Source organism: Dipodomys merriami, unplaced genomic scaffold (genome assembly GCF_024711535.1).
Source record: "Dipodomys merriami isolate MVZ:Mamm:240054 unplaced genomic scaffold, mDipMer1.0.p SCAF_6, whole genome shotgun sequence".
NCBI classification, from domain to species: Eukaryota; Metazoa; Chordata; class Mammalia; order Rodentia; family Heteromyidae; genus Dipodomys; species Dipodomys merriami.
Window position 1 is genome coordinate 36,395,369 of NW_027206179.1, and position 14,920 is coordinate 36,410,288.

The 14,920-nt window shown below is 41.0% G+C and overlaps 1 protein-coding gene across 2 annotated transcripts in view; it reads left to right on the plus strand.

Moving 5' to 3' along the window:
• Positions 1 to 14,920, plus strand: part of LOC138814047 (TBC1 domain family member 4-like) — a 157,071-nt gene that overhangs the window by 79,668 nt on the left and 62,483 nt on the right. For both annotated transcript variants that reach the window (XM_070002817.1, XM_070002819.1), the window contains exons 2-3: positions 11,693 to 12,256; positions 14,814 to 14,903. In XM_070002817.1, the coding sequence (XP_069858918.1) occupies positions 11,693 to 12,256; positions 14,814 to 14,903 (654 nt within the window). The remainder of the gene's footprint in view (positions 1 to 11,692; positions 12,257 to 14,813; positions 14,904 to 14,920) is intronic.

Sequence of the window (14,920 nt, forward strand, 5' to 3'; positions counted from 1 at the left end):
GGAATCGAACCCAGGGCCTCAGGCATGCAAGGCAAGCACTTTAACCACTGAGCCACCTTCCCAGCCCCTCTAATGACTTTTATCATCAGTTGTGTTGAGTACAAATGCTAACACTTAAATACAGCCATAATCTTTTTAAGATGGATATTAGGAGTTATTTTGGATGTTAGATAAATTAAGATTATTACATTGTGGAAAACATATTGCTATAACACGTTCAACTTTAAATTCTGAAGAGATCTGCTTTAGAGGATTAAAATTTGAGAGCTTTATGTTTTCTATACATAAAATTGACAAGCAAAAAATGCTTTGTGAGAGGTGCTTTGGGATACCAAGTTACGATAGTTTACTTAAAATCTTCACACATCGTGAAAATGAAAAAGAGCAATGAATTGGAAGTAAGCGGTGTTGCTGGCATGAGTTCTTTTGCAGTGGGGAGTTGTCTGTTCACACAATGTACATTTGAAGGGGTGGCTAGAGCTACATATGAACTGGGCAAAGACTCATTCTGACAGTGCACTCTTTCAGGTGGTTTCTAAGCAGTGCAGTGGTATTTCCCAGGCCTCACAGGTAGAACGTTCTTGCTTGTGGCAGCATGTACTGCACATAGAAGTATGTTTCTTAGACCCGCCCCCCATAATCTCAAGCCTATCATTTGTGTTTCTGCACAAGAAGTGGTGACAGGAACATCCTGTCCTTTGTTGATTCACCTAAGTTGGTGACTTTCCCTTGAGGTTATTCTGCTAGATCACTCAAGAGAAGGAGCTGGCAAGCGAATATTGAGAATTATGGAGCAACAAAGAATGCCTTTGAACACTTAACACCAGCTCTGAGAATGCCTTTTCTGTTCAGAATCTTTCCTAAGATGTATTCACTATAGTCTCAAACAGGAAGAAGGAATACTGCAAGATATCATAGTATTAATTTTTCATTCACTGGGATCAGCTGCACCAGGCATATTTCATTATAACTCCTATTGTTTCCACGAGTTTTTCTACTGTGAGAGTTGGAGACTTTTCCATACAGAGCTCCAACATTAATGCTTACTGGGGAAAACCCAGCATTTTGGCATCATCTTTGAAATGTACCATTCTAGGTGAAAGATCAGGCATCTGGTTGCTTGCTATGGTCTTTCTTCCAGCCTATTTTTGGATAGCAGCAAGTGTGTGTGTGTGTGTGTGTGTGTGTGTGTGTGTGTGTGTGTGTGTGTGTGTGTGTGTGTGTGTGTGTGTATGTGTTTAAAATCCATGGGTGAAGTGAACATAGAATTTTTCTTCTTAAGAAAAGAGACATACACACCTTTAAGGATTGCTGATGTTAATAAGCAACTGTAGTCTCTAAATAAGTGTTGGAGAATGCCATATTAATTTCATTTGCAACATGAAAAATCTGTTGTGGTGGTATAAATGTCTGAAGTAATATGGAAGGCCAGGATAAAAATAGGTTTCTGAGAAATGTGTGGCGCTTGTGTTTCCTGATAATATTACAACTTTATCTTCGGATCCCAACGGGAGCTGTGGTATCCACGTCCCACTGGGATCTCTGGCCCTTGCCCCTTTCCTAAGGCCTGTCATTGCACAACTAAGTGTTGCTCAGAAGTTCTACCCTCATGAATTGAGACTACACATTATCTAGTATCAATAGTTTGTGTAATTGGCTTAATGCTTTCAAATGTCCTGATAAAGGAACATAATAAAAATTTTCTTATTATGTTGATGATGTTCTTTCAAAAAATCTTAACATTAAAATGTCATCAGGTCCTGATTCTGCCATAAAAATGTTTAACTTTATCAGCTTATTAATTTTACTGCCAGACTTGCTCAAGCAGTTAAATTTACATTTGTCAGTAGTTACTTTGATGCAAGGAAAGTAGTGGTAATAATATTTTCTAAACAGTAGCACTTTTTTTAAAATACGTTTTTTATTGTGAAAATACAGTACAGAAGGGTTACAGTTACATGAGCAAGGTAATGAGTACATTTTTTATCAAGCATTGTTGCCTCCTCCTTTTGTTTTTCCCCTACCATCCCATCCCTCCCACCTCCTCCCCCCCCAAATTGTAAAGTTTGTTTTTTAGCATTATACTTTTTGAAGTTTTTTAAAAAACTAGTCCATGTAAAAATGCTCCCTCTAGTGTTTGTTGTAATAAATACAGTGGTATTAAGCTATTCCTGTTGAGCCTCAAGTACCTAGTGAGACTAATGTGACAAATAGAATGCATCCTATTGAATAAGTAGGTAATAGTGTTTTATGGTTGGATATAGGAATATACTGAATTCAAAACCATAGATCTCATAGTGCCAGCCTAAGTAAATACTAGCATTTCAGGGATCTTTCTTAGGCATCTAGTCTGTTCTTATAATCAGAAATGGAAAAGTGATATTTTTTTGGGGGGTGGGGTGGGTGCTGTCCCTCAGCATTTCAACACAAGGCTAGTGCACTACCGCTTTGAGCCATAGTGCCATTTCCAGTTTTCTGGTGGTTAATTGGAGATAAGAATCTCACGGACTTTCCTGCTTGGGCTGGCTTTCAACCATAATCTTCAGATCTCAGCCTCCTGAGTAGCTAGGATTATAGGTTTGAGCCACTGGCGTCTGGCTTTTTTTTTTTAAATACTTAGTTTTAAAAAGTATTAATATGTTTTTAATTGTGAAAATACCATACAGAGGGGTTACAATTACATGAGCAAGGTAATGAGTTCATTTCTTATCAAGCATTGTTGCCTCCTCCTTTGTTTCTCCTTCCCATCCCTACACTCCCATCTCTGCCCCCTCCCCTGTTAAAGTTGTAAAGTTCCTTTTTCAACATAACATCTTGTACATCTTATTGTTGCAATGGGTCCACTTGTATCCCTGTTTAAACAATTTGTTTTTTCCCTTTCCCTCCCCAAATTATACCAACGTGAAAACGGGGGTTATACTGTGGGGGAGGGTGGCTTAAGATTTTGATGACATATTTATGAGATATTCTACTTTCTTACTTTATAACTTTTGTTTCTTATTTTGCTTTTTTAAATATTATATCTACATACAATTTCTTATCCAAGCATAGAAGAAAAAATTACTGAATTGTTATTCATAAATGAATATTTTCAAGTTGCTTTTTTCCCCCCCAGTCATGGGGCTTGAACTCTGGGCCTGGGTGCTGATCCTCAGCTCTTGAGCTCAAGGCTTGAGCCACAACGCCACTTCCAGATTTTTTTTCTGCTGATGTGGTGCTGAGGAATCAAACTCAGGGCCTCATGCATGCAAGGCAAGCACTCTACCACTGAGCCACCTTCCTAGCCCATAAATGAATATTTTATAGTCAAACTATTTTTTTTTTTTTGCCAGTCCTGGAGCTTGACCTCAGGGCCTGGGGCCTGACCTTGAGCCTGTCTATGTTCCACATTCCCAGCCCCCCAAACTATGTTATTCTTATTTTAACAAGTTACAGAATAGTGTTTTATTTTTCCCCCTTAAGTTCATGCAAACTCTTTTGATTGTAATGAGGTTTGAATTCAAAGTGTCACACTTGCCAAGCAAATGATCCAGCACTTGAGCTGTGCTCTATCCTCTGAAATTTATTCCTTACGTAAAAATAACTTATATAAGAAAACTTCCAGTTTCATCCCAAGCAGAGAAAACAGTTTACTTACATGTTTTCCTTTCCTTCTCCTTCTCTTTTTTCCTCATTTGGTGCTAGGGATTAGACTCAGGGCCTCACGTGGCTACTTTAGCCACATCCTGCCCTTTTGCTCTTTAGTTTGTTTCCAGATAAGGTTTTTGTGGTAACTTGGTCCAGATTGTCTCCCTACTTCTGCCTTCCAAGGAGCTGGACCCATAGGTGTGTACTGCCGGACTCAGCCTTGCTCATGTCTCTTCATCTTCAGAACTGTAAACGTGTAAGCCTCAGGGTTTGGCCCTAGGAGATACTTTTCTCGGTCTCCATAATCCTCCTTTTCTTTGTCTCTGCTCCTTTCTCTTCTGTCATCTCTATTTACTGACTTGATGAAGTCATCTTAATCTCAGGGCTTTCAAATGCTGTTTATAAGCTAAAAAGTTCTGGTTTTCTGTCTCAGCCTTGATCTCTCTCCTGTGTTCCATAAGCTTCTCAAAATTATCATCTCTTGCAGAACTTCTAATCATTGAAAGCATTAAGCAATTTCATTTCATTTGATTTTCCTCTGGCCCCAAACCATGAAGTCATCCGGCCTCCTCTCCTTCTATACACTGCTTCAGATCTGCCCACAGATCATTTTTAAAATTATATCTAGAAGCTTGTTGCTACTTGCCATTTCCATGATGGAGATTTCTTATATGAGTCAGCAATGATCCAGGATCATCCAGAATCATCTAGGATTGGTGTGATTGCCATCCATTTTCCACAAAGAAAGCCTCTGAAATCCTCTGGAAAAAAAAATCATGTAAATCATGTCATTTCTCCATGGAGCCCTACCTTTGTCCAGTGTCTTTCTTTCTCCCTAAGAGTAGGAGCTGAAATCCTTTCAAGTGTCTGCACACAAGGGAAGGCCTGTGTTCCAGGGCCTTTGGACTCAGTGTCTGAGATATTCCTCCCCAGGTATGTGTCCTGCTTATCTCCTTGCTGGCTTTCCTAAGATACCATTTAATTCAGAATTCTTTCTCTACTATTACAATGGTTCCCCTCCCATTTTTAAAAAAAAACCATCCTCCAGGTTACTCTCCGCAATCTATGGTTCAAAGACCAGCACTGTCTAAGGAGGTGGAATTCCAGCCTCTTAATGCTCTCCAGAACTGTGTGTTTCAACCTTTCCAGGCCCGTTTCTCAGCCTTCCCAGGCCTGACAAGGAGGCCTTCCAACCTCTCAACCCTTTCGAGGTCTCACAGCTCAGCTTCAGAGATCCCTACACCTGGGCAATTGGAGATACGAGTCTCATTTTTTGCCCAGACTAAGTTGGATCCTCTGATCTAACCCCCTGCGTAGCTAGGATTTCAGGTGTGAGCCACCAGCACCCAGCATTGTTTCCTTAATAACAATAAACTGTTTCATGGGGTATATGTACCTCCTACTAATTTCCATTATTTGAAGGTGAGATTTTAAGAAGTGCAGTAGAAATGGTCCCTTTAAATGACCACATTTTTTATTTTTCAAAATACAGAATTTTTCTTTGCCAACTATGCAGTCAGTATCTTCCTATTTTGCTTGGACTGTATAATCTTGTTTCTTAAGCAAAGTAGAATTATAAAGGAAACATGCACTTCCCTTAAAGGCATATGTTCCTTCTGAAACAAGTATATATCTTTTCCATGCTCTCTATATGACACCCATTAGGCAATTCTTTCAGTTTACTTGAAGTGTTCCATGTTTTTAACTCAACTTTAAATTTTTATATTTACTTAAATCTTGCTGTGCTAGCCACATCATTGAAAAATGATTAATAATGAAGCCAGCAGTTAAACTCATGCCAATTGGAAAATATATGGCAGTTATAATGAAAAAGTATTTCAGGAATCTTGTTTTCACATTCAGAAATCTGTGAGGGGGAAAAAAGCCCCATCATACTATATTAGATTAATCTCTTATTTTCATGATGAGTGTGTGTTGGACCCTTGTGATTATTTTAATGGCATAAGAAAAGCATGAGTCATGAAAAATAAAATGTTTCCTTTTGAGGAACGTTAAAGCTTTTTCTTTTTAGTTCCGGACAATCTGTGTATTTCCTGATTGCACTCTCAGGAAATACTTAACTTTTGAAGCAATAACGGTCACTCAAGGGAAGTCTTACCATTAGCTGCATAGTGATAATGTAGGCTTTCCTGAATACAGCCAGCTGCTGCCCATGCAAAGAAGACTTCGTAAGGGCAGCGAAGGGATAATGCTGCCCGTGACTTCAGCGGGGGATATCCAGTTCTCTTTGTGAAAGATGCCAATGTTCAACAGGCTTCCTCATCAAAGGTATCTTTCCTAAGCAATCTTTGCATCTGGATTTTCCCTCCTATGTTTCTGTTTGCATCCACCTTGAAGCATCGGTACTGGTAGTTGTAAAATTTGTTTTCTTTTGAAGTAGGATAAAATGTAGTTTTTAAAATACCAATGGGTTTGTTAGCTATTAGTATAGCTAATTAAGGAAAAGACTTCAGCATGCTTTCAAGGAACTGAGCAGCAATATTTTGGTTTGGAATGAAGAATTGCTTTAATATCTAAGTTTTGGTACTTGAATCTAAGTTTTTTTTTTAAATCAACTTACTGAGAATATAATGGCAAAACACTAGTTAAAGCTGGCACAGTGCCTTTTCTTAATCTCTGAAGCTTGTGGAAAACTATTTTATTGTTTGATAAATTGGTTTGATGTGAGTTCATGAGAATGAATAAGTCCAATGACTAATGCCATTTCTGGTGTGGTAATAAAAATGATTTTCTTACTCCTTGAATGTGTAAAGACATTTTCTCTTGCTCCTGTGTTGACACTGATCCAAAAGTAAAGACAAAGAAGCTGGATTGAATGAGACCGTTTTGACCAGCTGCCTGTTTCCCCTGCACTTCATACTTGAAAGAACTGGACTGTGCAGAGGTGAAAGATTTCTTCCTGCAGATATTAGGCAAAAACACTGGCAGAGCTACGGACAGAACAGAAATTTCATAGCACCTAATTTAGTGGAGGGTTTTTCTCCCCAGTATTGCTGTGCTCTAAAGATTGAATGCGTGGTGCCACAGCATACAAACCTTGTTTGGAACTGGTTAAAAATCCTCATCAGGCTCCATGGATTGTAGGCAGAATCTGAGTAATGGAGTTACTACGGTAACTTAAATATGAATAACTAGATAAGTATTTAGCGTATGTAGGGGGACGAACAACTTCCTATTTTGGTGAGCAATGAGCCAATTTCCAAGGGCCCTGCCAGATATCTCAAATCATCAACAGGAATTTACTAGCCCTGTTTGAACAATGGAGAACTTTGATCAGAACTCTAGTTTTGTTCACTGTGATGTGTATGCTTCTGTTTGCTGACAGCACGCATTCAAGTGCTGAGTGCAGCTTGTTTTTCTACTGGTCAGATGAAGAGTTCTAGAAAGAAATAAAAATCTTGTCTTTCTCACAAACTTACAGTGCAATGGTAAAGGAGAGAGATGTTGGAATGATATAACATGCCCTATCTATCTATCTATCTATCTATCTATCTATCTATCTATCTATCTATCTATCTATCTACCTACCTACCTACCTACCTACCTATCTACCTATCTATGAAACATGTTAAGAGTATGCTATAGGAGAAAGCTATTATTTCAAAATACCAGGTATATGCAAGCACTGGATGGCGATTTTAAATCTTGTGGATTCCTTAAATAATTGCCTCAATAAAAGGTTTTTGTGGTTCTGTGATAACTGCCTTTATTACTATAGATGAGGATGAGGATGAGGACGACAACTTTATTGCTGGAGATCAACCCCAGGGCCTTGTGGGGGCTAGGCAAGTTCTGTATCACTGAGCAACAGTCTCAGAAACATTTTGCTATCCTAACAGTTTATCATCCTGATACTTTACTATTACGTATATTTTACTATCCTACATTATTGATGTGTCTGAGTATTTTGGCAGGGCTGTGCAAGGCTAAATTTTATAGCTTATCTTTCACATAAGGAACAGCAGAAAGAGTTGAATGTTGTTTGGTCCAACTCTTCCTTGAAGTGTCTAGGTCATTGAAGGTTATCCCAGGTCTTTGACTTTGTGGTTAGAACCTCAGAGAGCCTTTAAAGGCTACTGAAGTCTGTTTGATGATGTAAATACCTCCAGTTCCTGGAAGATTACCTCTCCACGTCACTGAAGAATTTAAGGTGATAAGCTCTACACGTGTAAATCAGGTCATTTTCAGAATCTTTTAGGTATTGAGCACACCGTCCCTCCTCACGTGACTATGGGAGTTGTGACACCCAGCAGGTTTTCTCTTAAGAAGTCTCTATGTAACAGTAAAGAAAGTCAAACAATTTAGAGGACTTGATAACACTAAGGTTGAGTTGACTTTAAGTCTTTTTTGTAAACACTAACTTTTGAGACTGAACCCAAATCATTCACAGTTATTTGATAAGATAAAAAAAACTCACATTCTCTCTCTCTCTCTCCACACACACACACACACACACACACGCACGTCATAAGGACGATTGTGATTCCACACTCTGTAGATACTTTTGGAAGTTTAGGAGTGCTTGGGTTGATAGCAGATGAACAGACTATGATGGAACAGAGATAGTGAAGGAGACCAGATGATTCTCTCAGGGCTTTGCTCAAGTCTCTAAAAGCATCTTACTTTTTGCTGAGTGAATTGTCAGCTCACTCTCTGCAGCTTTGGCCTCTCAAATAGGGTAAGTCACGTGTTAAGTCAAGGACCAAAGATGAAGGGCTGTGGTCGCTAGTCACATGCTCTCACAGACACCTGACGCTGTGTCAGCTGCTCTGCGTGAGTCACTGGAGCTGAGGCAGAAGGACTTATCTTCCCATAGGAAATACTCAGGCTGCCCCTGAAATTCTCACCACTTTACAGCTGGGAATACTGCAGCAGTATATCCCAAGTAATGCTGTGAAAGAGTAGAAATTCTGGTTTTAAATTTGGCACTAGAAGATACGGATATGTGTCTGAATAGGAATCAACTGTTACGATTAAAAATTTTATAATTCTGAAAACAAAGATGAACAATTTTGGAAAAGTTTTTGTGGGGTCGGTAGATTACACTGAGGACCAACTTCTACAAAACAGGATTTATTCTAGACAATTAGATACGATAGGGAAAAAATAAAGTCAGAAACCACCCTTCTCTTAGAACCTATATGTTGTGTTACATAATAAAGGAGTTATATAGCACAGTAAAGTTGTTAAAGTGTGTGGGTTGTAACAAAGCTGACAAAACCCCTGAATGCTGGCCACATGAGTTTATGTGTATGGATTAGGGTGGTAGACACATGGGGGCGCTGTTGTGCAAGGCAATGTTGAAGCATGGGTTTAGATATATGAACAAATAGGGCAGGAGGGGAGCGCAGAGACTTCATTTGGAAATAGGCTGTTGAGTTGAAGAATTAGCAAGGCTTCTAGTGTGCCTGGAGCACAGTGGATGGAAGCGAATGTAGTCAGAGATAGGTTGGAGGATGGAAAGGTACAAGTCTAGATGGACCATCGATGGACCATCTGTTCAAAGGAGGATGCCAGGCTCACACCTGTAATCCTGAGATTTGATGATCACAGTTCGAAGCCAGCCTGGGCAGGGACATCTTTGAGACCTTTTATCTCCAATTAACTCCTCAGGAAAAGCTAGAAGTGGCCCTGTGGCTCCAGTGGTAGAGCACTAGCCTTGAGTACAAAGAAGCTCAGGGACAGAGCCCATACTAAGTTCAAGCCCTAGGAATGGCCAAAATAAATAAAATAAAATAAAATAAAATAAAATAAAATAAAGGAGGATGTATAGCCACATTGAAGACTTAATCTGAATGTTTGTCCCATGTGGTTGGAGAAGACATTCTAGGATGCTGTGAAGACCTATGTTTTAGTCTTTAAGAAAGGGGAAATATAAGAGGGTTTTTTTTTTTTTTTTGCAAGAGGTATTTTTTTTTCTATAGCCTTAGATTCTACCAGGATTAACAGATAGATGAGATAGAAAGTTTACTTAGTAACTTCCACATGTAAATTGAATACTCAGAAGAAATATTCAGATGCAAAGTAGTTTAGGTGAGTATTATTCATGTGCTGAGTCAGACAAACAGTAGTAAATTGTGCAAATGATTTGTTTGGGCTAGGGCAATTTTTCATGTGAAAACGTTTAGGAAGGTAGAGCTAGTTGAACTTGGTTGGTTTGTCAGGTTTCTCTTGGTCTGCTCCCATCTGTGGTGATGATGTCTTTCTTCATGCCTCTGGGTAGATATCTTTCCCTGGGTTGAGGAAGCTTTCAGGAAATGAAGGAAGACCAGAGTGCCATGCCTTTTTTTTTTCTCCTATCAGGTGACTTTAAATTCAAAACAGTCAATATAACATAGCTGCTCATGTTGGAATGGCTGTTTTACCATCCTAAAGTAACAGGCCTAAAAGACCTTAAGAAGGGCCATTCTGGCTTTTGAGAGTGGGATGAAGGTGGAAGAAAGTGATTGGAAATGCTGTTGTTTGTTTTGGTGCTGTCTTAGAGCTTGAACTTGGCCTGGGTATTGTCCCTCATCTTTTGAGTTCAAGGCTAGTGCTCTACCACTCACACCTCTACTTCCAGCTTTTTTTTTTTTTTTTTTTTTTTTGGTGCTTAATTGGAGATAAAAGTCTCATGGACTTTCCTGCCCTGCCTGGATTTGAATCATGACTCTCAGATCTCAGCCTCCTGAGTAGCTAGGATTACAGGCATGAATCACTGCCACCAATTGCAATATGGCTTCTATGAATTATTGAGTACAAGCTCTTGTGTGGACATATTTCTTGCTCTTCTAGGAAGACATATAGAAGAGGAAGAGCTGGATGGTGAGGTAGGCTTAGGTACTCTAAGAAAGTACCCAAGAGATTGAAAATATAAACAGATGTAAAATACTAATAGATTTAAAATATAAACATACATAATAACATATATGGGGTTAAAGGATCATCTAATTAGAGGTCCTAAGGTGTGTATTCTCTGAATACCTAACAAACTGTTTAACAAAATGAAACCAGAAAGCATCAACATGTGTGGAGGGGAGGGAACAGTGGGAAACACAAAATGAATTTTAACCAAAATCAAAACAAAACAAAGCTGACGGGGGCTGGGAAGGTGGCTCAGTGGTAGAGTGCTTGTCTTGCATGCCTGAGGCCCTGGGTTCGATTCCTCAGCACCACATAAGCAAAAAGAAAAAAAGCCGGAAGTGGTGCTGTGGCTCAAGTGGTAGAGCGCTAGCCTTGAGCTGAAGAGCTGAGGGACAGCGCCCAGGCCCAGAGTTCAGGTCCCACAACTGGACCCCAAAAAAACAAAAAGCAAAACATGAAGCTGATGAACAGCTTGCAAGGTGCTGTGTCAACTCACATTTCTGTATGCAGTGGGGATGTTCCAGTTATTCCACATCTTGCTGTCACTTGTTGCTTTTGTGTGTGCATTCATGTGTGTGTGTGTGTGTGTGTGTGTGTGTGTATGTGTGTGTGTGTGTGTGTGGAGTGGGGAGTAGGTGTGCGTGCATGTGTACTTGTGTGAACACATATCAGTACTGGGCTTGAACTCAGGGCTTGTCCCTCAGCTCTTCAGCTCAAGGCTAGTGCTCTACCACTTGAGCCACAGCACCACTTCCAGCCTTTTTTTCTGCTTATGTGGTGCTGAGAAAACGAACTCAGGGCCCCATGCATGCGAGGCAAGCACTCTACCACTGAGCCACCTTCCCAGCCCCTCATTAAACTTTTAAAGCCATCAAACATATAGTTCATTAGAAGTTGTCAGTGCCCTGGACAGTCTTATAGCTCTGTTTTGGGGAAATGAAGGCATTTACAGTGGGAGAGCATCCCCAGTACCCCAAAAACACCCAACAAAAAACAACAAAAAACCCAAAAGGTAAAAGAGGATACTGCTATTCAATTTCAAGGCTATTACACTTCCATTGAAGTCGTGATGTCAGTGTACACTCCACCTGGGGTAGAGGGGTCCGTCCTGCTTGTGTTCTATCACTTAGGGTGATTATCTAATCCACGCACGCGTGAATAAGGAGCGATGGCAGACATCAGACTTCTCCTTTGTCCCCAGGTCCCTGATGTCATGAGCAGCATACGACAGCTATCCAAAGCCGCCATGAAAGAAGGAGCCAAGCCCAGCAAAGACAACGAGGACGCCTTTTACAACTCGCAGAAGTTCGAGGTCCTGTACTGCGGCAGGGTGACGGTGACGCACAAGAAGGCCCCCTCCAGCCTCATCGACGACTGCATCGAGCAGTTCAGCCTGCACGAGCAGCTGCGCCTGCGGCTGCAGGGCGAGGAGCCGGGGGCCCCCGAGGCCGAGGTGCCCGGGTCCCCGGGCCACAGCTTGCCCGAGGAGGCCGAAGGCCCCGCCGACAGCCCCCCGGCCCTGCCAGTCCTGGCCAGCCAGCCCGCGCTGCCCAGCAATCGAGTTTGCTTCCCGGAGCGGATTCTGGAAGACGGTGACTTGGATGAGCAGCAGGAGTTTCGGGCTCGTTGCAGCAGCGTCACCGGCGTCCTGCAGAAGAAGATTCACGAGAACAGCCAGACGTCACAGCCCAGGAGGAGACACGCCAGCGCGCCCAGCCACGTCCAGCCCTCCGACTCCGAGAAGAATAGAACCATGCTCTTTCAGGTGCGTGGGGATGGCCTTCCTTTCGGGCGGATGCTGGCAGGTGCTGCAGGCCGGTTGCTTAGCAACCTCTACCTGTTGCATCCTGACTTCTTGGATGGGCGCAGCTGGCTGACATCTCCCCCCCCCACCCTTCCCCTATTCCGCCTGCTGCCTTCCCCAGTGGTCCTCATGGAAGTCCCACTCACAAGCAGACAAGGGAGGTGGAGAAACAGCAAGCAGGAGAGCAGAGAAGCTGGAGAGGTTGGCATTGTGATCTGTGACTGCCACTCTGGATCTCTGACACGAGCATTGCCTGAGTTGATTTTCTTTAAAGCAGTTTTTAAGGCTTAGGTTACATGGGTTATACAGAGGGAGACTGAGTTGATTCCTAAAAAAAAAAATGTCTTTAGAAAAACATAGCTTTAGAATCCATCTAGGAAAGGATTTAAAGATAGGAATCTAGGAAAGTGTGATTTGACAGGGAGGGAAAAGGATTTTTCCAGAGATACAGGTGTGGTTCGGATGAGAACACACACACTAGATCACTAAAAGGGAAAACTAAAGAAATGCGAACAGGGCAGGGTGCGAGTATTTATGCCTGTAATCCCAGCTATTCAGGAAGCTGAAATCTGAGAATCGAGGTTCAAAGTCAGTCAGGGCAGAAAAGTCTAAGAGTTGCTAATTTCCAATTAACTACCAAAAAAGTGGAGGTGTGGTTCAAGTGGTAGAAAACCAGCCTTGATTGGAAAAAGCTAAAGGGCAGTTCCCTGAGTTCTAGTGCTAGCACTACTGCACGGGCATGTGTGTGTGTACCTGCACACATACGTCATTGTCCTAGTGAGTTAGAGTTGGTTATTAATAATTTGATACAGGCTGTCTTGTGAAGGTAAAAGATAGTTCTCTTGATTCTGAAAATACTTCCTGTATGTCATGTAGGGACAGCAAATGTCACTTTCGACTTAAAAAGCTTAATTTATGATAGTGTTCTGTGGAGTATCTTTAACCATCAACTTGTAAGATTTGACTTCTCTTGGAATGAAATAAAACAGCCGCTGGCCAAACAACAAGAAGGCAGGATACTAGTGGCTTACATCTGTAATCCTATCTAGGTGACTGCAGTTCAAAGCCAGCCTGGACAGGAAAGTCTGTGACACTCTTATCTCTACTTAAATACTAAAAAAAGCTGAAATAGAACTGTGGCTCAAGTGGTAGAGCCCTAGTCTGGAGCACAAGAGCTCAAGGGACAGTACCCAAGCCCTGAGTTCAAGCCCCGAGTTCAAGCCCCAGGATCCGCACCAAGGAATAAAATAAAAATAAAATAAAAAAGGGTAACTCCTGACTTTTCCTATTATAGAATCCCTGGAAGGGAATTACCATAGCAAACCTTGTCAGCAGTTCCAGTATGTAATATTTTATTTTACAGAAGGTCATGTTTCATGGTAGCTTTGGTTAACTCTTGGCATCTAGTTAAAGTGTCTCTGTGTGTTTTTGTTTGTTTATGGTTTGTCTTTTCCTAGTGCTGGAGGTTGAACTCAGGCCTTGTGCTTGCTAGACAGGAACTCTACCGTTTGAACCACTCTGCTAGCTCCTGTCTCTGGTGTTTTCTGGTAATAGCTGAGTTTTCACTCCTTTTGGGGACTATCAGATTTGTCTTTCCTGAATAGCTGTTTAATGTAAATTTTTTTTATTTAGACCAGTTACTTACACACACACACACACACACACACACACACACACACACACACACACACACACACACACACACACACACTTCCTCCATTCCCTTCAATTTTTTTTTTTTTTTTTTTTTGTCGGTCGTGGGGTTTGAACTATGGGCCTGGGCACTGTCCCTCAACTCTGCAGCTCAAGGCGAGTGTACTACCACTTGAGCTACAGTGCCACTTCCGGTTTTCTGGTGGTTTATTGGAGATAGGAGTCTCAGGGTCTTTCCTGCCTGGGCTGGCTTTGAACCGCGATCCTCAGATCTCAGCCTCCTGAGTAGCTAGGATTACAGGCATAAGCCACCAATGCCCAGCTTCATTCTGTTCTTATATGTACATATATACCCATATACAAATGATTATACACATAAATACACACATATATATATACATATATATACCCATATGCAAATGATGACATACATATTTTATTGACTACTTGGGAGTATATCTGACTATCCTAAAATGTTGTTATTTTTAGAAAACATAAAATGGGGAAAGGTTGCATTTTTTGAGTAGTCATTTCTAATATGTGTCCTTTAACTTAAGAACATGTTAGTTTTCATGATTTTCAACAAAGAAAAAAAATGTCTTGAGAAAATACTCTCTCTTCTATTTCTTTTTTTCCCCCTTCCTTCCTTTCTTCATTTCTTTCCTTTCCTTTTCTTTCTTTCTGCCAATACCAAGTTTGCCTTGTGCTAGATTTGCTTGCTTGCTCACCACTAGTATTCTACCACTTGGGCCATGCTTCCAATCCTGGGATTTGAATCTGTGTTATTAGTTCACTGTTGAATTATAAAGTGAGGTATTAAGTCATTATGAGTTGAATTTAATTGTAGTGTTTTTTTTTTCCAAAGGTTGGACGATTTGAGATTAACCTGATCAGTCCAGATAGTAAATCAGTTGTGCTAGAGAAGAATTTTAAAGATATCTCCTCTTGTTCTCAGGTATGTATCACATTATA